The 26,000-nt window shown below is 32.8% G+C and overlaps 1 protein-coding gene across 1 annotated transcript; it reads left to right on the top strand.

Annotated features, from left to right (window-relative positions):
* On the top strand, nt 1-26,000 carry LOC143058349 (sodium- and chloride-dependent glycine transporter 1-like). Its single transcript, XM_076231825.1, has 15 exons — nt 1-96; nt 6,449-6,638; nt 7,126-7,257; nt 7,853-8,062; nt 17,074-17,128; nt 18,199-18,331; nt 18,970-19,104; nt 19,537-19,640; nt 20,449-20,573; nt 21,907-22,019; nt 22,295-22,435; nt 22,994-23,147; nt 23,715-23,830; nt 24,709-24,870; nt 25,477-26,000. Exons 1-15 carry the CDS (start codon nt 73-75, stop codon nt 25,702-25,704), a joined length of 2,022 nt encoding a protein of 673 aa, XP_076087940.1. The 5' UTR covers nt 1-72; the 3' UTR covers nt 25,705-26,000.

The following is a 26,000-nucleotide window of genomic DNA, read 5'->3' as shown; positions in this document are numbered from 1 at the left end:
CTAAGTTTTAGTTTCTACGGGTGTGTTTCATTTTTGGAGAGTAGGCTATATAATCAATAGTTCTGATATTAGATGGCGGAAAAGTCAGAGAAGAGGGTAAGGATCTTTAATGCGTTTAAATGCATCATCACCTTATTGAGCATGAACTGGTCAGTTGCATGTATACTACTTTTAAAAAAAAAAATAACCTTAAAAATTTCAAATGTCCGTATAAGTTTGTTTTTATCCTGTCTTGCTTAAATCCACATGGAACATGATTATGCTCAATTGCTCTTGGAGGAGGATTTGTTGAGAATACAAATCTAAATAGGTTTCATCTTTCATATAACTGTACAAAATGCTTTGAAAATTTGAAATTTTGCGGATTAATATATTGTTTTTTCAATGATTTTCGTAGAATACTGATTTCCGGTCAAGATTAACAGTTTGAAAAAGCATGAATTCTGGTACTAACAAAAATAAATGAATTCAAACTATTTTAATGAAGAGATTTTTTTAAAAATGTTATATTTTCTATTTTGCAAATTGGAAATTTCAATTTGCAAAATAGGAAATATAACAATTAAGAGTATGAAATTTTCAATCTACCATAAGACGGTGAATATGTCATTGAATCATATATTATTATTATGTTGATTTAAGATATCTTTTAAACAACATTTTTATTTAATTTAGTTTAAAAGAAACTTATAGATATATTACGATATCTTATACAGTGCTATCTTATAAAGATAATAAGATATACATGTATCATAAAGTTTATTAGATATCTTATAAAGTATATACTGTCCGCATATAGTAAAGAAATATCATAAGGACATAAGAGCTACGGTTCTGCATGCGTTGAAGGTAAAGTAGTACTACATGACAAAGTGTTTTGTCAATAATTGATGAGCTGCCATCAACTCATGACGGCATCGAATTTATCTAGATATATATGAAACAAAATTTTGATAAGTTAAGAAAAAAACAACTCTTTTTTTAAATCAAAATATAAAAGGTTCTTAAAATGAAAACGTTTGTCATGAAATTTCCCTTTTTAGCTCATCTGGCCTACAGGGTAAAACTTTTTTCATCATTTAGTGTCCATCATCTGGACCGTCGTCGTCTGTAATCGATACGTTTTACAAAAATCTTTTCCCTGAAACTACTCGGCCAAATTAAACCAAACTTGACCATAATTTGTTATTCGGGTATCTAGTTTGAAAAATGTGAAAAAAAAATCTAACAAAGTTATAAATATTCAGAATCTACCTGCGGACCATTGACGTCAAAATTGTTAGAAGATATTTCATACATGTCGGAGTTTTTGCCCTTAAATGCCATATATATATATATATATATATATATATATATATATATATATATATATATATATATATATATATATATATACAGTTTACCTGTTGTGGTTTTTTTTAAATTTTTGTCTATTATTTTGAAATCTTTTTGTCATTTATTGCCTTTTGACTCACAAAGGCGCTTTTTATCACAAATTGCCCAGTGTTGAAGATGCAGGTGAGCGACACAGGCCAGCCTCTATTTTAATTGTTTATGATACATGTATGTGTAAATAACGTTCAACTTGGTATTCATCATTTCATGCATGCTTTGTGACTTTCCATTTTGTACGACAATTGTTCATAGATTATCTATCATGCTTCAGTTACATAGTATTATTTGTTTCATCTTCGTTCAGGTATGTCTTAAGATAGACAGTAATTACATTGATCACTGTTGTGCTAATATAAGTTTGGTTGTACTTGGTTATACGTAAACTCTGTTTTTCGGTCAGGATGTGAAGTGAATTAAGCCATTGGCCTATGCGAGTGTCTTCAGGGGAGATTTCAGATCGAATAGAAAATTTAGGTGAAACAAAAATTCTAGAGAACAACAATAGGGTACAAAAATATAAGATTAGGGCAAAAATCAACCACAAATTTCTTTAATGAAAATCCAGTGCAATTTAATAAAATTTTGCATTTTCTCAGTTTATTCATGTCCTTATACTGTGCTGGTGGGTCCTGTCATTGTGCTGGTGGGTCCTGATACGGTGCTGGTGATTTTGGATAAAAAGTTTGTCATATTTGAAACAAATGTTACAAAATCAATAAAATTTGGCTGATAATTGTATTCAATCGGATCTGTGACTCCTATTTTTACCAGTATTGAAAAGTGTGTAGATTTGTATTGTTACAGCGGATGACAGTGAGGGTATTCCGGTGTATTGCTATCGCCTAGATTTCCATTACGTAAGTTTTGTTTTGGGCGTTTAACGGTTAACCGATCTATAAACATGATTGCAACATTAAATTTATCCATTGACTGGGACAATTTAGGTGAACGTTTGTATGTAACGACCACTGCTTATTATGTACTTTTTAAAGACACTTAAACTATGGGGTCACCAAAGGTTCTCAACACCTAAATAAAGTAACTCAAAAAATTGATCAGAAAAAACACAGTTTTGATTTATATCAATTATATAAATCAAAACATAAAGGTTATTCCTGATTGATTTTTCGAATTATTTTATAATTAAAGGCGTTATGAAACCTTTGGTGACCTCACAGTTCAAATGTCTATCGTAGGTAAGTTGTGAACAGTGGTCGTTACAGACAAACGTTCACGTAAATTGTCCCAGTCAATGGATGAATTTAATGTGTCAATCAATGGCCACAGCTACACTGTTTTGAATTTCATTCTATCATCAACATTCCTTATCGCTTGTTATAAATCCATTTTTCTAATAAATACTAATCGAATACTTTTTAAAGAAGATAAATATTAATAATATTAAAATGTTTTGTTATATGTATAATATGTTAAGCTCACGCATGTGGAAGAATATATCTCTACCGTGTGCAATCTTAAGGAACGATAACTCAGTATTATAAGTTATATGGTTCGCTACGGTTAACTACTGACCCCCTACGGATCCATAGAGGTTTAGTAAAATGCATAGGGGTGAGGCCGGAGGCCGAATCCCCTATGGATTTTATTCACCCTCTATGGTCCGTAGGGGGTCAGTAGTTAACCGTATAACGAATTTATCGCACGCTGGACTATTTCTGCTGCGTTATGTTGAAAAATGAACAATGAAACACAACATCAATAGATGACGTCACCATTAACGCGTCATGAACCCCTTATGAAATCTACTAACCCCATATGGTCTCATTGGGGGTCACCACGTGACGGCGTTAAACCAATCACAACGTGATATTTTACCCGCGGTGCGATAATGATGATTAAACATTTTTTTGCGGGAAAAAAAACAAATGCCTAATCAAATCCGTTCTATTCGAAAAATCGAATTATTTCAGTAGAGTGTCCAATATGCACTTGAACTGCACTATTATTTATATAGTAGAAAAGAATGATATACCAATGCATGAATATTATATAAGGCCGTACCTTGACCTATAATGATTTACTTTTATAAATTGTTATTTGGATGGAGAGTTGTCTCATTGGCACTCATACCACATCTTCCTATATCTATGTAACTGTAAGATACAAGTATTGATATAATAGATAACAATAAACCAGAGCATACTGAGCTGTATCACTACAATATGATATAGGCATTACGGTGAGGTTGAATTCCATGTCATTAATTTATCATCCACGCACGAGCTTGTCCCAGAAAAAAGAAATATATATATGTTAACAATACTCACTTTCAGGCATAGAGATGTGATTTTTTGTATGAGACAAGTGGTTGTCGGACCATCCACAAGAACATGCGGTCATCCGATGTTCAGTACATCAGTACTTTGATTTTAAATTGATATGGCTTTTAAAAGTTAAATGAAGGTGTATAACTTAGGTGGTTTTTTTTGCACCTTATATACTTGTATAATAATACTCAATTTGAAGTATGAAGCTACGAGATATTTTAATTCTTGAAAGTAAAAGCGCATTTAACTAAACCGATTTCTGTAGGTGCAAATAGAGATTCAACTGGAAAAAAAATGTACACGAAAAGATAAAATATTGATTTTAATTTGCATATCTGAACCTTCCGCCTCCCAATCCGACAACAGTTTTTTTGAGGGGAGGGGGGGGGGGGGTCTAAAATGGGCAATCATTTTATCGCATTTTACTTTCAAGTTGATTGTTTTGTCCTGAAAACACATAAACGGGAAAAAAATATGTTTGATATCTGGCTTTAGATTCGATTTTTTTTTAAATATATATATATATAAAAGACTACATGTTAATGTTATAATACTAAACATTCATAGTATAAAAAAAAATGAAATAAATGCGTGAAGAGAAATACTTCAGTTACGACCCATTACTGCCGAGAAGGTGTGTTTGGCACACACAACTTAAAAGCCTCGTGATATTACCAATATTTAAATAAAAGTATATTTCTTAGTCTGGTATTTTTTTCCGTTCACTCATTTTTAATTGAAATTAAGGCATATTTTTATTTCTATTCATGAAATATATCTAATTACAGAAAAGTAGGACACATCATTCACTCCCCCTTAATTATTTATCAAAAATCTTTGACAACAGACTTTCTTTTGGAATTATAAAATGCAAAACTTTAAAATTCTTATTTCTGTTAGTGTTATCTAAGTTATCTCGTCTTTATTCTCTGACAAATTCTAGCCTGGCATTCCATAGAATAGTGAAAAAATTTAAGTGTTCTATCGAACTTTCGAAAATAACTGACATCTGTTTAAACAAAACTTTTATGTTGAAAAAATCTTAAATATACAGCAAGTGATGCTTAATAGCTATTCGATACATTTTTTCTTTTAAAGTTCAACTTTTAAATCTTACGGGACACTTCCTTCCTCGCTTGGAAAATCGGGGTTTTTTTTTTTTAGGTAAAATTATCATCTGCAGTAATAAAATCGTTCTTGAACATCTGCAAGATTTTTATCATCAATTTTGGAATTTCAAAACTACTCCAAGCTTAAAAATTTCACTTTGGCCCTGTGATCTCCCTCTTCTTAGCCCCTCCCCCCCCCCCCCAAAAAAAAAAAACCCCACCAACAACGCGAAAACGCAATACTATAGTTATCCTTTTAGTCAGCACTAAATTGTTTACAAAACATCTGATCTTAGCTGCTGAAGACACATGATTCTTGCGCGCAGAAGAAGGCTGAGTTTCATTTGGTTGAATACAAAGAAAAGTATCTACAGTATCATACAAATTTGTCAGAGAAACAATATTCAGGATTCTTAGGATTACACTTAATTTATTATCTAAACTCATCTAAGAAGTGTTCAGGCTCGCCTGAATCTGATTGATTGTTTGCCTTTATAAACTTTGATTCTTACAAAGCATGTTAAATCCCTAAGCATTTTAGCGCCCGGCCCAAGTCAGGAGACTCTTTGTAAGTCTTGTATATTTTGATTTTTTTTTTAAATTTTAGTTCTTTAAAATATTGATAATTTAAATCATTTTAAATGATAAAACAGAAAACAGTAAATTAAAACAATTATGGGTTATTTTTTTCATAATAATAGTAAACAGTTTCACAATAATGTCAATTTTAAGAAAACAGATAACAGCTAGTTATTCAATTACAATTTAGCACCAATGATCTTGAATATTTGCCACTTTTGACTAAAATAAAAAAGCACAGAACCAGGACCGTTTTTTTAATCACCAGTACAGCGTCAGGACAATTTCGTTTAGCGAACTTGCACGACTTTTGCAATAAAGTATTGTTGTAATATGCTTTGCATGGTACTTATGACATATCAGAGAAAAACTAAGCAACAAAACGCGGTTGTTTTGTTGCCGTTCTGATGCAATCCCACTAGCACCCGTCAGGACCGAATCACCAGCACAGAACGTTCTCTCTCAGGACAACCTTGCCCACCGTGTGTACTACGCATGGGTAATTGGTGATGGCACAGAGTTCTTACTTTTTTATTGTTTTCTATTTACCAAACAAATGTTATATAACTCAGCTATCATGGATAACTCTAACACAAAATAGATTCTGTTGATCATTGCAAATATAGTACCCAGACCGGTACTTCATTAAAATATAACTTATGTAAAAGTTAGGGATAAGAGTACTATGATAAAAATGTCCGATTAGTTTAGAGTATGGTAGGTTAAGGTATAAATGGTAAGTATGAACAGATTTCGGTACGAATAAAGGGTATGATGTTCGAGGGCTGCTACTGAGAACTACAAGTTAGAGGACCATTTTTTGATAAACAAACGACGTAATTTTACCTTAATAAGAGCGAAAGCTAAAATCATTTTTTTCTGTACTAGTATCAAAGGGGAGCGAGCGCCGTGTGACGCCGCACGATAAATTTTTTAAATGAGGATTACGCTACCTAAAAATTACTTAAATGTTTCAATAGTATCGATTTAATATAATCACCATTTGTTAATACCTTGGTATCTTCTTCCAATCTTTTGTATGCGTGTATATGTATAAATAACTGTATTCGTTTATAGGTGACACGTTCAGTCGAAAACGAAAATGGAGAACTAAAAGAAAAAGAAAACCTGGTGGATGAAGCAGACGATACCGACAAGAGAGCGAACTGGGGAAGTCAGTTAGAATTCATATTGACCTGTGTCGGGTTTGCTGTCGGTCTCGGCAATGTATGGAGATTTCCATATCTCTGCTTTAAAAATGGAGGAGGTAAAGTGTGCAACGTAAAACAGTTTCATTTATAAACAAATCAGTTGACAAAAAGATTCAGATTTGCCTTTTTCAAGAGAATTCTGATTCTTTTCTTTTATTATTGTAACAAAATGTCTTTGTGGTCATACTACGACCGGTAAGGACTTGAATCTGTTTACGAAACAGCAGTAAAATCTAACTTATAGTTATGAGTTGTATTCTTGGTTTTGCAGGAAAACGGTATCCGCTATATTCAGATACCACTACATTTAACTGTGAGTCATGCCTAAGTAGACAAACAAAAATGAATAAATGTGAATCTGACACATTAAAAGAGAGGCGAAAGATACAAAAAGAGGTGAGCAAACGCTTAAGTCGAAAACGAACTGACAATGCCATGGCAAAAATAAAAAATAAAACGATCAAAAGATAAACATCATATATATAAGTTCCATTAAAATCTATGGCTCAACATTCTGCAATCTTTTCTTGTCTTTTATTTCAGGAGCTTTCCTAATTCCATATTTCATTTGCCTAGTTATAATTGGTATACCTTTGTTTTACCTGGAGTTGTGCTTGGGACAATTCTGTAGTCTTGGACCTATCAAAGTATGGCGGATAAACCCATGGTTCAAAGGTAAAGTTAAATGTTTTAGATAATGTGTTTATGAATTGCATTTTATTTACTGCATCATTTTTCGTAAATGTCAGTAAATGGTTAAGGCAGTATGGTTGATGTTTCTACTCTTATATACATTAAAGATGACTATATTATATATGATGGATGATTTTAATTGTTTTCTTTTCAAGTTTATTTTTTACGGTAGCCGGTAAGATCCACAGGGTAAGCAAATGTATACTATATCAAAAAGCAAACACCTATGACGAAGTACTATGATCATATCTGTTATCAAGCTCTGTTGTTCTCACGACATGATTTGCCTTTAATCTGGTTTTGACTGGTTTCCACTCTTTTTGCATAATTTTTTATTTTTGTTTTCTTCATTTGGAGGATTAATTTAAAGAATCTAAACTTTATATCGCATTTTTTTCTTATTTAATAGTTTCTAGAGCTATATATTCATTGATTGATTCTAAAATATAAGTTTCTCAGTCAATAGAGCTGGTCATGAACATGCATGAAGCAACCAAAATCAATTAATCAGTCTACAGAAATAGGAGAAACTCAGTATATATTCGTACGATATCATTGCCACACATTTCTACTTCAGGTCTTGGCGTTACTATGTTGGCAATCTCCAGCCTTGTGTCCATATACTACGCTGTTATCATTGCATACTGCACTTATTTCTTCTTTGCGTCGATGCAACCGGAAGTTCCATGGAAGTATTGCGATGAAGCATGGAGTACATGTAATTGCCGAGACGGCACTCAGAATGATTCACTTCAAGATCCTTGGAACAGCACAAGATTGGAATGTTGTAAGTAGTAAAATTTATAGTATTTGTGAATAGTATTGGTTCAGCAGATTATAAAAACGAGCACAAACACGATACATGAATCATATCAAATAAAGGATACAATTAACTTAAAAGAACATCAAATTTACAGTTAAAACAAATGTTTTTTTTTTCAAAATTAACAGCCGTGCTAAAAGGTACACTAAGACCCCGTTTACACTGACAAAAAAGATCGATCTTTACTAAGATCGATCTTTGGTCAGGGTAAACGGGAAAGATCGATCTTCATTCGGACTTTAAAAGTCTACCTCTAGAGGTGGTTTTAAAAAGATCGATCTTATTTGAATCGATCTTTTTTTTTTTGGTGTAAACGCTTTGATCGATCGCGATCGATCTTTTTTCAGGTGAATGTTATATATATTTTCATATGAAAGTAAAGGTCAGACCGGTTCTTTTTATGTTGCAGTGTAAACGCACTGGATTAAATAAGATCGATCTCAATGTAAACGCGAACTGGTTTGTTTAAGATCGATTCAAATAAAGATCGATTCAATTTCGTTGCCAGTATAAACGGGGTTTAAAAGAAGATCAAGAAACGTTGTAAAGCTAGGTTCACACTGCCGATCAGATCAACTCGATGAACCCGATTGTCCAAATTTCCATGACCAAGCTCAACCAAATTCTTGATCGGGCCTGTTTACGACTTCTACCCGACCGTCATCCGACAGTACACGACCTTAACTCGCCAATTCACGACCCCACCAGGACTCCATCCCGACAACAAAATGAATACTTATTCGATAATTCCGATCAATTCACGATCTTTACACGATCTTTACTCGACTAGCTAGACCAAATCATTTTTTTCACGATCTCAGTCTGATCTCGACCAGACCAGATCGACCTGATCGTATATGGGTCGTAGGGATAATAGTGAATTGGTCGAGTATGCACAATTATAGTATAAAAACGTCCGAAACTTTTATTCCCCGCCGCCTCGGAGTGGGCATTACGTGTTACCCTTGTCCGTCCGTACGTATATGTGCGTACGTCCCAACAATATTAGTTTCCGTTCTCTAATTTTATTTTGCCTCAACCAAATTTTATGAAACGCCGTATACACAATGCTTATTTCCATAAAACACAGTTCAAATGCAAATGTGGGTGTCCGTTCCTGGGTAATGAACCTTTATAATGTTATATATGCTAGCTGGGGTATTATCAGTGTCCGATGGACACATTTTCCGTATATTTGGTTATATTCAGTAGCAGGTCTGAATAAAATCATACATTTAAAATATCTATAGAAATAAAGCAATTGGATTTGTGGGCAAGATGGTAAGAGCTCAGAGAGACAGGTAAATAGCTGTAACGGAGCTTGGAGAGTGAAAAGAAGACGAACAAGCAGGTGTAGACAGCAACGGGCTCCGAGAAATCTAAGTGAGGCAGTGGCTGACACGCCGACCACATGTGGGCAGTATGAGAGACTTGCAATAACTTAACAAAGAGGAACCCAATGCTTACAAAAACTTCCTCATAGTGGACACTGATATGTAATGGTAGTTGTGTTGGTCTTTTTTGAGTAATTTTAGACAATATTTTGAGTTATGACAAGCAAGAACACGTTTAGATAATTGATTTAATGTTAAAGTTAGAAAGAAATGCATCGTTTAACTAACAAAACGACAAACGACAAACAGAAGACGCATTAGCAGCGAGTGTATAGTTTGTCAAAGTTTATGCAAACTTTGCAAAAGTATGTAACTTAGAAACAAATGATCAAAACGTGTGCACGCTGATCTGTTTGTATCGTTAGTGTAAGAACGAAAGTTGCTCCAAATAAAAAAATATTTGTCTCCTTTTTGTGTGAAATTACGTAAAAAAGGTTCGAATGAGAAGCAAAGGAGTAGGTTCAGTAAGACCTCTTTTTGGCCCAAAAATATAGCAGTTTTACAAAATTGTGAAAATGTAATCTTTAAGATATTTTTTGGAAAGTAAAATGCTTCTGCTACTTAAATATGGGCTGTTTTTGACAATACAATGCACAAATATCGCAAACTAGCATCATTAAGTCATGCTAAATTACTGAAATCTACAAAATTTTAGCATTTTGGTTAAGTTTTAGACGGTTTCCGTCTAAAACGAAAGTGGCCGCATCCGTGTTCATTCATTATATTGAAATGTAAGTTGTATTTGATGATAATATAAAACATATATAAAGGTTGAGGATGAACACGGATGCGGCCACTTTCATTTTTGACAAAAACCATCTGAAAAGTGACGTTTTTTGGCATATTTGATAGATTTTTCATATTTAAGCTCGATACAGGGCGTTTTTAATGACTAATTCAGTTAAAATCTTTCACATAAACTAATCGAATCAATTGAAATAGCAATTAAGTTTTTAAAAAGTGTCCAAAAACTTTCGTAAGATGAACCTGAAATTCGAGGCCAATATCGGCGCTTACCGGACCTACTCCTTTGACAGTAATTTGACCTATAGTTGTTACTAATCATTTCTATGTCATTTGGTGTTCTGTGAAGAGCTGTCTCGTTGGCAATTGTACTACATCTTCTTTGTTTATACTAGTACAAACATTCCTGGACAATTGAAAAATATGGACAGACAAAACAGAAAATAGCCCATAAGACAGGTAAATATAATCTTGATCGATGTTCTTATAAACCAACTTCGAAAGATAACTTAGTCGTCAGCAGTCTAATAATGAATATTATTGCACAATTACTTTCATGTTTGAAAAATCAGCCTGTGCCAACATTGCAGGATATTCTTTCTTTCCGGAACACCTGAGTTCATCCCAGGTTTTTGTTGGGTTATGTGTTGCTAATGTTTTAGTTTTCTATGTTATGTGAACTACTGTTTGTCTTCTCGTCGGTTTTCGTTTTTTGCTATGACTGTGTCACTTTGCTTTCGACCTTTGAGTTTGATTGTTCCTTTGGTGTCTTTTGCCTCTCTTTTAAAATGTTACCTCTCCTTGCAAAAGTAAAGACACGTACAGTACATAGAGGAATTTTTGTACAGTTAAATATGATGTTGCCAATATATTTTTGCGGAGACAGAGTTATGAGAGTTAATCAGATCTTCACAAACGTTTAGAGAATCGTGTAACAGTCATGCGTTCTCGTGTATGGGCGAGTAGAGACCGAAGAGTGGTCGAATGTTGTCGCGAAGGGATCGGGTTTTGGTCGAGTTGGTCTGGGGTAAAATAAATATAGAAGTCGCAGTGATCTGGAAGCGATCGGACATTGGTCGAGTTAATCTGGAAATGATCGGACATTAGTCGAGCAAAGGTCGAAATGATCGAGTACTGATCGGAAATTTTGTTGTATTCCGACCTAACTCGATCTCTACACGATCCTTTCCCGATCAATTCGACCGCTACTCGACGAATTCTCGATCTCTTCTCGAGTGACTTGCTTCTCGGTCCTTACTCGATTGTTTTTTACATGTCAAAAACTCTCGGGTAGATAGTCAGATCGATGACTAGTAGGGTAGACTATCCCGAACACCCTTGTCGATTGAGTCAGACCAGTCTCCCGATCACGCAATTTGTCTTGATCGGGCTTGATCGAGTTGATCTGATCGGCAGTGTGAACCTAGCTTTACGGCTCACACACAAAACTTCATTATCGCAGGATTAAAACTTGAACATTTGTTTTTTTCCGCAAAACCTCTGTTATACAATAAATAATTAGAACGAAATTCGTAACAGTGTGGTCGACAGTAAAACGTTTATTATTGTACGACTTTGCCCCCCGCAGAGCTATAGAAAAACAGTACATTAACGGGTGTTACACGGACTGTTTTTAGATGATACACGGACTCTTTTTAGTTGTTACACGGACACTTTTTATGAATAGAATCACTCGTGCATGATCAGTGAGTTCATGGGCACTTTAACTTTCAATTAGATTTGAACTTTTTGGTTCATCGACTTATTTCCTGTCTTTTTATTGAACGAAATATTTACGTTAGCATCAATATCTTTTTTTCAAACATTTCCAGTAAAATACTATTCATATCAGTACGCTAAGGGATTAGACATTTAACTTCAAAAGGGGGGTATGGTTTTCTCCTAAAAAAGATATTTTGATCAAAAATTTTATGAAAAAAAATTATTATGGTCAAGCAGATGACAAATTAATGTTTTGCATGATTCCTGATTTTCCGAATACCTTAAATAGTGCTAATTTAAACAAAAACATTTGGGTGATGGCGTTGAAAAGTAAATAGTTAATATATTCAAAAAAAGAACATACCGCCCCCTTTATGAAGCAAAATATTCGGTCAATAAATGTTTTCTTCAATATATCGGGACATGAATAGTATTTTGGACAATGCTGAAAGTAAAGAAATGATGATACTGACGTGTATATTTCAATAAAAATAAGACAGGAAATAAGTAAATAAAAATCAAATCTTATCAAAAGATAAAATCCCTATCAACTCACCAATGCACGATTGACCCTATAAACAAAAAGTGTTCATGTAATACACGTCCAAATAAGCAGCAAATCTGGAAGAAAATCATTCAACTTATCATCAATTTTGGGCGGTAAGTTGCGATTGGATCATAATGTAACACGTGTTTAATCCCGATCAACACTTGCAGATCTAGAGACGAGCATGAATTAAAAAAAAAAATTAAAGTATATGCCTGAATTTATAAAATATTAAGACAAAATCCATTTTTCCATAAACATTTCATTCACTAATGAAGTAGGAAATCCATGTTTTTGATACATTTATATTGTTATCGAATTTATATCAGTGGCGGATCCAGGTCCAAATCCAGGACAAAACAGGGGGGGGGGGGGGGGGGGTCTAACTTTATGTCCCCATTTAAATGCATTGATCATAAAAAAAAGGGTTGTTCCAACCTCCGCCCCCCCCCCCCCCCCCCCACTGAATATTACATTCGTGTATTTGGCAACAAACGCGCGATTTTTACGATTTTTTTAAGGGGGGATGGGGGTGGGCGGGATGGAATGGCACATCCTGCATTTTTTCATCAAAAATAAAGATCACAACCTGTTTATTTTAAAATGAATTAGCCCCCCCCCCCTTCCCCCCGCTTTCCGTTTCATCCATAAAAATCAAACGTTATCCTACTTACCACTAAAATATTTCTTTACTATATTACTTTTAACGAAGTTGCATTCTAAAAAGTCTTAAATGTGTACATCATTCATCTTTTACTTGAAATGGTTCTTTTTTTTTATCGATTCATTAGATTCCTGATTTTTTTCTTGAAAAAAAAATCTCGGTTGAAGGGAAATGAAAAAAAAAAATGTGTTTATAATATAACTTACATTTAGGCAGCAACCATTTGATTTTCTGGGGGGGCTATGGTTTTTTTTGGAAAAAAAAGTTTGTTTCCAGTTTTTGGAGAAAAAAATAATTTGTTTTTGATTCTGAGAAAAAAAAATTGTTTGTTTCACCCTCAGCTGTCACTATATGTAAAAAAATTGTCCAGAAAAAAAAACCATAGCCCCCCCCCCCCCCAGAAAATCAAATGGTTGCTGCCTTACTGCTTTATGGCTATCTAAGTTTCTCAAATGTTTAGTCTTGCAAAATGTATTATTACTTTCTTGAAACGTCGTACAAGTCAGATAAAAAACAAAAGTAACAAAAGAAACAGACCGGTAACAACCAGCCGAATAGTTTTTCTGCACTTGTAGTCAGGTCAAGGTCCTCGGCTTTCGCCTCGGACCTTGACCTGACTACTCGTGCAGAAAAACTATCCGGCAACGGTTGTTACCGGCCTGTTTCTTTGTTACCTTTGTATTTTATCTAATACGTAATTGTACTGAAAAGTTTACCTTTAACTTGTTTGTCGTGGGCGATGATTTTATGCTCACTCAGTCTATCGGAGGCCTTCAAGTGGGGATTTAAATAATCATTTGTTACAAATTTTGATACATAAAATGAAACTTTCTTTTCACAAATCATTTAAGGAATTTATTTTAAATAATTGTTATACCATCACTTACAACAGTTTCACTTTTAAGAATATTAATGTCCAGAGCTGATATCAATAAATAATAATAATAAAAAAAAAGTTTATTCATGGTAAAAAAAACCAAAAAAACTTTTAAGTTAATAGGGACCCGCGTTATTTCAGAAAATATCTTATTGATTAAGAGAACAAAAACTTCTACGTTGTGATCATTTAAGAGTGGCCTTCTATTTATTCAATGCTAACCATGTGGGCTTTGCTTTTTTTTATATACCATAAATCGATTCGTTCATTCAGATATTTGTCAGTTTGCCTTGGCTCTTCAAGTCCAACACACAACTTCTCACGAAATTGGTATTTTTCTTACAAAAGTTACATCCATGTGATGTATTATTTTCATGGAGAATGAATGTTGCACCTTATTTTATTTGTTATCGTTTTTTTTTTTTTTTTTTTTGTGTATCATTGACGTATAAGACAACCTGAATCTTCTTTATTCAAATTTAAAACATACGAGATGGCAATTATGACACAAAATAACTAAATTAAACTTACAGCAGAAGAAAGATAATGAACATCGCTTTTATAGTCTTCTAAATATCGAAGACGCGTGGTCTTTTTAAAAATGATGTAAATTTATAAAGGAAACAACAAACAAAGTAGTTCGAATATTTATATTGGAAAAAGTAACGGTGTGTAAATCATAACAATTATTTTATTTCAATGAAAATCAAACTGTTGAATTTTTTCCGCTGCGAGCAAATTTTTAATTTTGGTCGCATTTTGAAAATCAATAAATATTGTATTCTTGTTGGAAGCTGCACTGTGTAGTTTATACCCGTTTTTTCAATGCCACACAAATCCAACACAGACAAAAAAAAAATGGTAGGTTCAAGAAATAATTGATGCAAACTATACTTTATTGTAGTTTTAACATGGGTAGGCATTATATTCGTGATTTATTTTTGCCCGAGCGATATCGAAAAAAAATTATAAAAAGTGTCCTAGTTCAGTGAAAATGTACGTCATACTTATTTCCTAAACAAATAAATAAACAAACATTAATTAACATACAACACTACCAAAGGCCAGAGACTACTTACTTGTATGATTTTGTAAAAAAAAAATGCATCTTTTTAAAACAGTCGAAAACAAAATTGTCTGTCCAATGGAAAAGTCGAAGCCCAAAAAGATGAACAGTGCATTATAGAAACATAGAAGCTGGTTGCAAAAGTTGACGACAAGATATATTTTATAACTTGAGTATGGCCTAATACTATTAACCTGAAATAAATATATTTATAGTAATTCCCTTGATACGAAAGATCTACATGTTGCCTTGGGCTTTTTTTTTCTTTTTTTTTTTTTTTTTTTGCTCTTTGGTTGGGTTTTTGTCTCAATGACAATTCAATTTTCATTCTTATCATAGATATAACTGCATGTTAAAATAAGAATATGAAGTGTGAAAGACAATCAGACACATTCTTTACAGGGACCAACAGGCGTTATCAAGCTATAGGTCCCCGTATGGCCTTCGACCATTAGCAAAATACACACTTTATAGAATGAAAGCTCCAAGAGGTCTTGGGAGGAAAAAAACAAACATAAAAGATGAGCGAGAAAAAAATAGGGATACCGCATGGAAATTGGAAAATGGTCCGCAACATTAATTTAGTCAACTCACTTAGTTGAAATTAAAGACCTGGCGAATTTTAGCCTTTTGCAATGGATGTGATGTATGTTTAAAAAAAAATCATGGTTTGTTTGGACATTTTTATAAATCAAGTCTTGTTTTTAAATTATTTGCAAGTAAGTTTTAAGTCATGAACAAATAATCACTCACAGAAAGACGTCAAATCCATCAACAAAAGAAAAAAATTAATAGACGACCGACAACGCACAGAATATCATGTATGTGTTCCGGACCATATGAGTATTTGGACCATACGCATATATATCATGACCATAAGGGTATACTAATATGGTCCAACCATACACGTATGGTCCAAATACTCATAAGGTCCGGAACATATTTTATTTGCGATCACAAATGCACGAAGACGTCCATTTCTATGTAAATTGGGTCGATTTTTTTATATAGATAAGATGAATGCGTTTCTGTTGCCAAGTGTTTTTCACAAGTATAGTAGCAGTAAAGCAGAACGGTTTAAGTTTCCTATATACACCAAATGATACATTTTGCATATACAATAACGTAAATGCATGCAAATTTCACAAGGTTTAATCCAAATAGCTTTCTTACTATCCAATAACTTTCAAGTACGAAAAAGACAGGGCAGAAGTATATTTTGTCTTTATGTTTCGTATTTGCACAACTTTTGAAAGTGGATTATGCATTCGTTCTAAAATAAAATTAGACCAGATAAAAGTTAAAAGATTACATAACTCGACAATCGCAATTGTTAAATCCGAAAAAGATAATCAATCAATACATGCATTCAGTAAGTCATTCTTTTTTCTGAAAGAACATGGCTTTGCGATATCTTATTATGAAAATTGATTGTCGAAACATAACAAAAACACAAGTAAAGGACGTTTAATTAATCAATATAAATCAAAACACAAATTCCTGATTAGTATTTCGAATTATTTTATATAGGCGTTGAGAACCTTTGGTGACCCCACGGTTTAAATGTTTATATTAAGGACGTCGTGAGCAATAGGCGTTTTAGACGAACGTTCACCTAATCTGTCCCAGTCAATGGGATATTAAAGTGCGCCAATCAATGTCCATAGCCACACTGTTATGAATTCGATACTAATAAAAAAAAAAAAACGTTGATTTACTAACAGTATAACCTTTAATCATATCAAATGTACTTTTTAATAAAGGTTTTATATCATTGTATATCTGTGTTTACAAGCAAGTGATCATTGTATATGAGACACATATGTCACTCGTTCTCTTAGGCCCTCTCCGTATCATTGAACATTTAACAAATGTAACAAGAGACACATTCTCTGTTTAATGTATTCATTTTGTATCATTTTCTTTCTTTAAATATTAGCTTCTTAATTGTTTTATTGTAGTAAATTTTACATATGAGCAAAATGCAACAGTGGCAGCAAGTGACGAGTATTTCAGGTAAGATTGATTAATAATTATTACATATTAAGCAACTGTTTTGTGTGGATAATTATACGACCGCAAACACTTTTTTTTGGGGGGGGGGGGGGGGGGGGGGGGGTCGTATAAAGCTATGATGTCGTCGTCGTTGTCCGAAGACAGATTTGATTTCCGGACACTAACTTTAGTTTAAGTAAATGGATCTCAATGAAATTTTATAAGAAGGTTCAATACCAGAAAAGGAAGGTTCGGATCATTGATTTTGGGGTTATGGTACCAGCAGTTTAGGAATTAGGGGCCAAAACAAGCATTTTTATAGTTTCTGGACAATAACTTGTGTGTAAGTGTATGGATCTCTCTGACTTTGTACCACAGTGTTCTATATCACAACGGGGAGGCTGTTATTGAGTTTAGGGGTACTTGCCCAAAATTGAAGGAATCAGGGACAAAAAAGGGCAAAAAACAAGCATTTTTCTAGTAGCCAGACAATAACTTGTGTTCAAGTGTATTGACCTCTCTAAATTTATACTACAATGTTCCATGCTACAAATGGAAGGCTGGGATTGATTTTGGGGATTTATTTTCCTTTTTTTTTAAAGGGGTTCATTATCAGACATATTTTGTTTTTTCAAAATTTTTCAAATTTCAAATTTTTTGTAAGGTTTCAAGATGAAATCTTTAAATGCACAGTATTGCTCAATAGATTTTTAAGATATTTGACCACATTTAATTTGTGTCAGAAACCTATATTATGTCAAAATTTTGATCATCTCTAAATATGGTGTCCAAATTTACCAAAATTGTTCAATGTTTACTTAGATCTCTGCGGTCGTATAAGGCTGCGCTCAGCGAAGCGTTTTATCTAAAAATTTATTTAAATCATCGATGAGACAACAACATAACGACACAAACATTTTAAAGTCTTCAATGATCCGAATGTAAAAAAGATGACAATAAAATGTAATACATCATGTATGAACAAATTTTAAACAACATCAAATTATAAAAATTTAAAGACCATAAAACATTAAGATATGACTAAACCTCTCGATTCGGTTTCAGACTTGAGTGTGTATTTTGTTTTCCAGTAATAAAGTTTTACAACTTACAAGTGGTATAGAAGATATGCAGAATCCTAAATGGGATCTTTCTTTGTGTAACCTGTTCGTCTGGCTTCTGACATTCTTAGTTTTATCTAAAGGGATCAAGTCTCTAGGCAAGGTATGGAACATTCGATCAAATTTAGAATGGACAGGAAAACGACTATCGAAATTTACGATAGAACCAGAAAAGTCAATTTTTGACAAAATAAAAGAATTTTATGATGACCCGCATATTATTACTTTATAATATTTATTATCCCTGCTTGTTGTTGGTCTTGTATTTACAGAGTGTTGTTTTTCTCTTAAAAAAAGAAGTGACTTCAGGCAAACAAACGCAAAAATCGTTTTCTCCCGTAATGTTAAAATCTGATTCTGCACTTAAAACTTGAAAAACAACTTGGTCTCATATTCAAATTTAAATTCATTCTTAGATATTTGAATATTCATTTCTTCTTTTCAAAGATTGGAGACTTTTGGTGTTGAACGAAGGGGTAAAAAATATCCAGTAAAATTGACCACTTCGATAAAAAACACTTTATTTTTTCATATTCCTACTCGGTCAGATTTTCTGAATTGAGTGAAATCTTTTCGCAAACAATTTATTGTTTTGCATTAGACCAATTTTCAGTTTTCACCTATAATATTTTATCATATTTTATAATAAATTTGATTTCAAACCTAAGATTCGTTTCTGTTGCTCACCAGCATAATTTCATGTTTTATAGCTTAAAGATATCAAACATCATTATTTTCCAGGTTGTGTACTTTACCGCCATTTTCCCTTACTTCCTTCTGACAGCCCTCCTTATCCGTGGCTGTACATTGGAGGGACATATGGAAGGGATCAAGTTTTATCTCACTCCAGATTTTGAGAAACTAAAAAAGGCTGAGGTCAGTACCTTGTTGACAATCTCAAAATTTGTTCCTTGAAAAAGCAGCATTTACATGTCCATTTGTATTTCTTTGCATTTAAGGTTAGATTTTTATTTTATACGAGTCAACCATGTAAGAATATAGAGTGAGCATTTTACATATAATGATAATTTTGTTAGTTTAAGCGAGTTGTTTACGTAGTTAGTTTTAACTAAGCTAGTTCATCTTTCAACAAACTATGTTGCCGAATGTGTGTTATGATCCCCCATCTATTGTACTCTTTCCAAAAGAGATTCGAAAATCCCAACTATTACCGACATCTTTAATTAGATCAACAATACTAGTCCTTGATATGTCATGGTCTTGTACAACAACTGCATGTTAATGTTGGACAACAACATTAAGCAGCAACTCTATAATACGTTTTTATTTAAACCATTCTCATTGAAGGTTTGGAGTGATGCAGCAGTACAAATATTTTACTCACTTGGTACTTGTGTTGGGGGTCTGATAGCCATGTCTAGTTACAACGAATTTAAGAATAATTGCCTGAGGCAAGTATACATTATGTGTTTCACTATTATAATGGTAATCAATTTGTGTTCCACATGAATGTTTGTACGCTATGTGCCTATGTTGGAAACCCATATGTGTTCCCCGATGTTGGTATGCCATATGCCATTGTTTTCCCTTATGTTGGTAAACCATATGTATTCCCCTTAAAAGTTATAAGTAAACCCTATGTGTTCAAATATGTTGGTAAACCAAATGTGTTCCAGTAAGTTGGTAAACTGCATGTTTCATGATATTGGTGAGTCATATTTTTCTGATGTTTGTCAGCCATATGTGTTCCACCCTGTTGGTAAGCCATTTATATTTCACCATGTTACTTAACCATAATTATGTGTTCCACGATGTCGGTGAATCATGATTTCTATTTACAATGTGTATAAACTGTATGTGTAAGTGTAAAGAAATCAAGCCTCATGCTATAGATGCAACGTTATAGTATATTGTTTCAATTATTTAAATATATGTGGAGTAGTTTCTGTTTTACTATTAACCCTTACATGTTCTCTAAAAGGGAGTACATGTTGTAGTGTTTCCTGCCCTTTAAAGCCTTAATATTACGTTTTAATATAAATGTGCATATCTTAACATTAGTTGGAAGATACCAAATTGACATTAAAAAATTACAAAACAATGATAAAAACAATAGCGACGAAACACGAACAAGTCAACAAAATACTTGTAAAACAATGTAGAAAAAAACCAACACAAAGACATTTAATAATCACATTTAAGGTGCGGCACTAAGAGAAGATCACATTGTTTGATTATTTTTTATTTTCTTTATTTAAGGGATGCGTTAATGATTCCTCTTATTAATTGCCTGACCAGTTTTTATGCCGGATTTGTCACATTTTCTATACTCGGATTTATGGCGCATAAGAAAAACACTACTGTGGACAAAGTAGCTGCTGGAGGTATTGTTATCTTTAAATACTTCATATATATATAAATTATTACAACATTGCATTAAATTACATAACATAACATTACATTTACATTACATTACTTTACATTACATTACATTACATTACATTACATTACATTACATTACATAACTTGACTTTACATTAAATAACATAACATTACATTACATTACATCACATTACATTACATTACATTCATTACATTTACATTACATTACATTACTTTACATTATACATAACATAACATAACTTGACTTTACATTAAATAACATAACATTACATTACATTACATTACATTACATCAATTGACATGTAATATTACATTACATTGTGTATATCAATGAATATCATAATACAAATATAGCCTTTGTATGAGGTCGATACAAGAATATATTGACCTGGAAGAAGTATATTGACTGAGGACAAAGTCCGAGGTCGATATACGTCTTTGGGTCGATATATCCTATATTGACCTCATACAAAGGCTTAATTTGTTATATTATTAATTTTCGACCATATCTGTATCAAAATCGTCATCTGATTTTGTTGGAATTGTATATATATCATATTGTATCCTTGACAATAACAAAATATTAGTTGTTATTTCAATTGCTTTTTTTTTTTTTTTTTTGTCATCTTATGTATTTGAAGATTTTTTTCGTCAAATAATCGATCACAGATATCATTTGTTTCAAAACGTCGTTTAACAATATCGTGATATTCATTACATGACGTCACAAAATAAATCGTAGATATTTTTTTAGATATTCTAAAAATAACCGTGCAATATGCGTTTTGCTGTGCAATATGCTTTTTGCTATCCGCCGTTTTCTCTCTACCTTCGAAAATATAGTTTAACATGTGACTATCCCTGAACGAATCAAATTAGTTAAAATATACGATTTGATAATATACTGTGGATTCATTTATTTTCGTGGATACAAATTTTCGTGGATTGAGGAAAACTTATATGTTCGTCGATATTTAATTTCGTGGTTTTGGAGAAATCTGCATACAAGCCTATAGAAAATTTGGTTTCCGTTGAACATTTAATTTCGTGGTTCATCTGTTCCCACGAAATCCACGAAAATTGGTATCCAACGAATAATAATGAATCCACAGTAATAGTTTAGTAATGTTGCTTAACAATGCATTACTAGCCGAAATCTTTACATTGCATGATATTTGGAAATTGATCACTATTTGGATATACAGTATCGTTTGTACGTTTGTTTCATATTCTTACATACTATATTTACATTACAAACCATTGCATTCCATTACATTTGTATCATCCTATTTAGAAATAAAGTTTTTCTATCAGGTCCAGGACTTGCTTTCATAGTGTATCCTGAGGCATTAGCACAGATGCCTGTGTCCCCTGTTTGGGCTGTTCTCTTCTTCCTAATGATGATGATTCTGGGATTCAGTTCAATTGTACGTATAATGATATTTGATTGTAAAAATTTACATTTTTCATTTTTTTTGTCAAACTTTCAGGTTTCTACATAGAGTATTTTGTCAAATATTTGAATGTACTACAAATTGTATTGATAAGTGTTGACAAAATTTTGTGCCTGTCGAGTGTTTTTACATAAATTTTCTTAATGATAGTTTTATAATGTTGCTAATATCGACCAGGAATTTAAAAATCAATACTTGCCGTAGCCTATTTTATGATGATCTTTGCTCATATTATTTTGTATTTTCAGTTTTCCATGACAGAAACAGTAATTACAGGGATATACGATCAGTTTGAAGACTTCATGAAGAAAGATAAAAGGCGATTATATTTCTTCCGTCTATTTGTTTGTTTCTTCTTCTTTGTACTTGGACTCCCTATGGTTACCAAGGTAATGTTTTTTTTCGTTGGATAACATATACTAAGTAGGTTAGCTTCTAAGTGGTCTTTTACAATGCGTGTTGCTCCGGTACTCCGTGACATTTAAGCTGTGTTATCATCTTGAATACATGTACGCATGCATGTTATATTGTTTACTATAATGCCTTGAGTATACGTTATAAACGATAGAAAGATGCCTTAGTGTTCATTGATAAATTATCTGGTGCCAAAGGCCGTTTAGTTTTATTTATCGAATTAAAAATAAAGTCTTCCGTTTAACCTATAAAAATGATAGACAAAGCTGGCAAATTCAAATCTGATACCGCATTTTTGTGGATTTAAAACGAAGCTGTTATCGAGAAAGAAAACAACATACATTGTAATTATGTTTAATCTTAAGCTTGTTGTAAATTTTGTATGAATTAGATGAATTTCAAATTGACAATCGAATACTTTTAGATGGCTACAATTAGGTTTTTTTTCTTACTTTTCAAGACATGTTTAATAAAGCTTTTAATAATGATGCGTTTTACCAATACATGAAAATTCAACTTTATTTAATTTACAGGGTGGACTGTATATGCTTAATCTTTTGGATACTTATGTAGGAGGCTTCCCATTGCTAATTGTTGGAGTAATAGAACTTATAGTCGTAATATATGTGTATGGTTTTAGTTTTTCAAACCCTGACACAGAAAAATATCCTAGGCGCTTATTTAGAGGTAAGGTATTATGTTTTTTTAAAACTTTATTTTCCTTAATTCAAACGACATGTATGATGTTTTATCCGTTGAAGTTACAGTTAGTCTTTCTTTTAAGATTCGTCATGGCTAGAATTTAAAAGATGCGCACTATTTGACATGAAGTAGCTTCTGTGGGGATAAAAATGTCAGCAAAGTATATTGATAGTCTTTGTTTACTAGCTTAATTCTACATAACATGTAGATGGTATTATGGAACTACATTGCACTGAGTCTTATTATGATTTTCTGTTCAAAAAGCATGGAGTACATGTAACTGTCGAGACGGCACTCAGAACGATTCACCTCAAGATTCTTAGAACGGCACAATGTTTTTCAAAAAGTATAAATTCAAAGTGAACTGTTTTACAGTTTACGGCCTACTTTGAAAAGGGCTTACATCAAGAAAATAGATTTTTTTTATATATACAACCTTATGCTAAAAATAATTAGAATTTTCCAATCAAAAGAGGGGCCCTCCATTTGCCTGCTGAATCCGCCATTATCTATACGATGCACTGTTTGCTTTATCGTTGTCCTGTATTACAGGTTTTCTTCACTTCAAGATTGACATAGAGATGATGCTTGGTAGGACCATATTTACTACTGTGACGTTTTATTTCTTCGGAGTCATGTGGTGTGTTGTAGCACCTATCATTTTATTGGTAGGTTTTCGTATCATAACAAGATAAATTACCAAAAGGTACTAGGCTTATAATGTTGATACGACAGACGCGCGTTTCGTTTACATATGACTCCGATAAAAATGTTAGAAAGCTAAACAAGTGCAAAGTTGAAGAACATTGAGGACCTAAAATTCCACAAAGTTGTGCCGAATACAGCTAAGGTTATTTTTGCCTGCGAAAAGAAAATCCTTAGTATTTCGAATAATTCATACGTTAGACAATGCAAATACGACAATGGCAGTACGATATATAAGTATCAGTTGACCGTTTGAGAATCAATAGGTATTTTGGTAATTTAATATCTAGTACATAATATAACCACGCTTGCTGAAAATGGTGTTAAAAACCAACAATCAAGCAATCAGTCGAAATTGACCATGGATACAACACAATTTAAAAGTTACAAGATCTTTTAATTCGAGACAGTGACATTTGTAAATTTTTCAAATAAATTCTACTGCATGTCGTTGAATTTAGCAGAAATCGAAAAGTTTAAAAAAAACTGAATATTTAATTCTGAGCCAGAAACGCAACATTACCCTACAAATAATGAATTTGTAGTAGTAAGAGACTGCGAATTGTCGTCCTTTGACCAGAAGAAAAATGTCTGTTTATTTGTCTTATGTAGCTGGCTATATATAGATAAATACTAACAATTTACTGTTCTTTGATATACATATTTTGTGCGGTAGTGATCACGGACAGAAATGAATTCGGCATTTCAAAATTTAAAGGACTGTTGGTTAAAGCATTATTGACTCAATTTCCATTGTTTATGATGTCTGTTGTTATCAATCAAACAGACGACAAAGAATGTCTGCATCTGCTAACAAAGTGATTCTCTTCCTCTATTTCAGCTTGTCGTGATACTTAAAGCACTACAGTATGAGCCAATAATGTTAGGATCCTATGTTTATCCTTACTGGGCCAATGCTTTAGGTTGGTTGACTGTTCTGTTTTCTGTGTTCTTCATTCCCGGTTGGTGGATGTATTATTTTATAACGAAGGACATTTCACGGGTAGGTACAGAACTTCATGTACTAAATATGTATCCAAAAAAATCACAAAAGTGCTGAACTCGGAGCTAAATTCAAAAAGAAAAGTCCCCCAAAAAAATGACAAAATCAAAAGCTCAAACTCATCAAACGAATAACAACTGTCATATTCCGGACTTGGCACAGGCATTTTCTTAATATATAGAAAATGGTTGGTTGAACCTGGTTTTATAGCTAGCTAAACCTTTTACTTGTATGGCAAAGATAAAGACACTTATATCTCGTATTGCATAAGATAACATTTTGTTTGGAACAAAACCATAGCGTATCTTTTATTTCAGACTATATTTTTTCTACGAGAATACTTATTAAATTGTAAATGTAGTTATAAAAATTATAAATAATGAAAAATTCATAATAGCCTTCAACATAGAAAAATATATAGAAATAAAGGGCCCCCTTCCAGACCCTCATGGAAGTTTACAGTGACATATACAATAGGATCGTTGTTTATTGTGTTGTTTTTGTAAGCCAAGGCATTTTACTTTCAAGTAGTTTTATTGCTTTTTAGTTAAAAATATTAATAGTCTTGTTGGTCATTCTCGATACACTCGTTTTGATTATTTACAGGGCTGCAGACCACGAAATACTTGGGGACCATCACAGTTGGCGAAAAAAGACTGGTCCTTCTTTATACACCCGTTTAAAAAATCACGAAGTCGAATAGACCTTCGACGTTTTAGTCAACAACACATTGTTGCTCCAAAACGATCACTGAGATCAAAATCAGCTCCATTTTTAGATACACTAGACGAAATAACACACGAGGAATCTTCAGATAAACTTCAAGATGTATGACTCTGATCTTAATTGCTTATATTTATCAGTATTGTGTTAACTATTATAATCAATCTTGAGAATCTTTTGGATATATAAAACTCACATATTGTGCAGAAACTGAATGTAAATTAGGAATCAGCTCTCATTATCTCCAAAAAAAAGAGCAAGCGACAGGGACTGTGGATTCATTAATATACGTTGGATACTAATTTTCTTTGTTTTCATTATGATTTGATAATATAGTTATACACATAATGTAATGTTTTTTTAAATATTGCTAAATGTCTGTATATTATATAAAGATGTGTATGTAG

Source organism: Mytilus galloprovincialis, chromosome 14, assembly GCF_965363235.1.
Source record: "Mytilus galloprovincialis chromosome 14, xbMytGall1.hap1.1, whole genome shotgun sequence".
In the NCBI taxonomy this organism is placed as follows: domain Eukaryota; kingdom Metazoa; phylum Mollusca; class Bivalvia; order Mytilida; family Mytilidae; genus Mytilus; species Mytilus galloprovincialis.
The sequence above is the reverse complement of the archived record's forward strand: the minus strand, read 5'-3'. Positions and strand labels throughout refer to the sequence as shown.

Excerpts from the sequence above, each read along its gene's own strand:
- LOC143058349 (XM_076231825.1), top strand. The coding sequence starts at position 73 with ATGGCGGAAAAGTCAGAGAAGAGG. Across the intron at positions 8,063-17,073 it reads CAGCACAAGATTGGAATGTT|TAAATTTTACATATGAGCAA; the intron begins GTAAGTAGTAAA and ends GTTTTATTGTAG. Across the intron at positions 22,020-22,294 it reads TTCTGGGATTCAGTTCAATT|TTTTCCATGACAGAAACAGT; the intron begins GTACGTATAATG and ends TTGTATTTTCAG.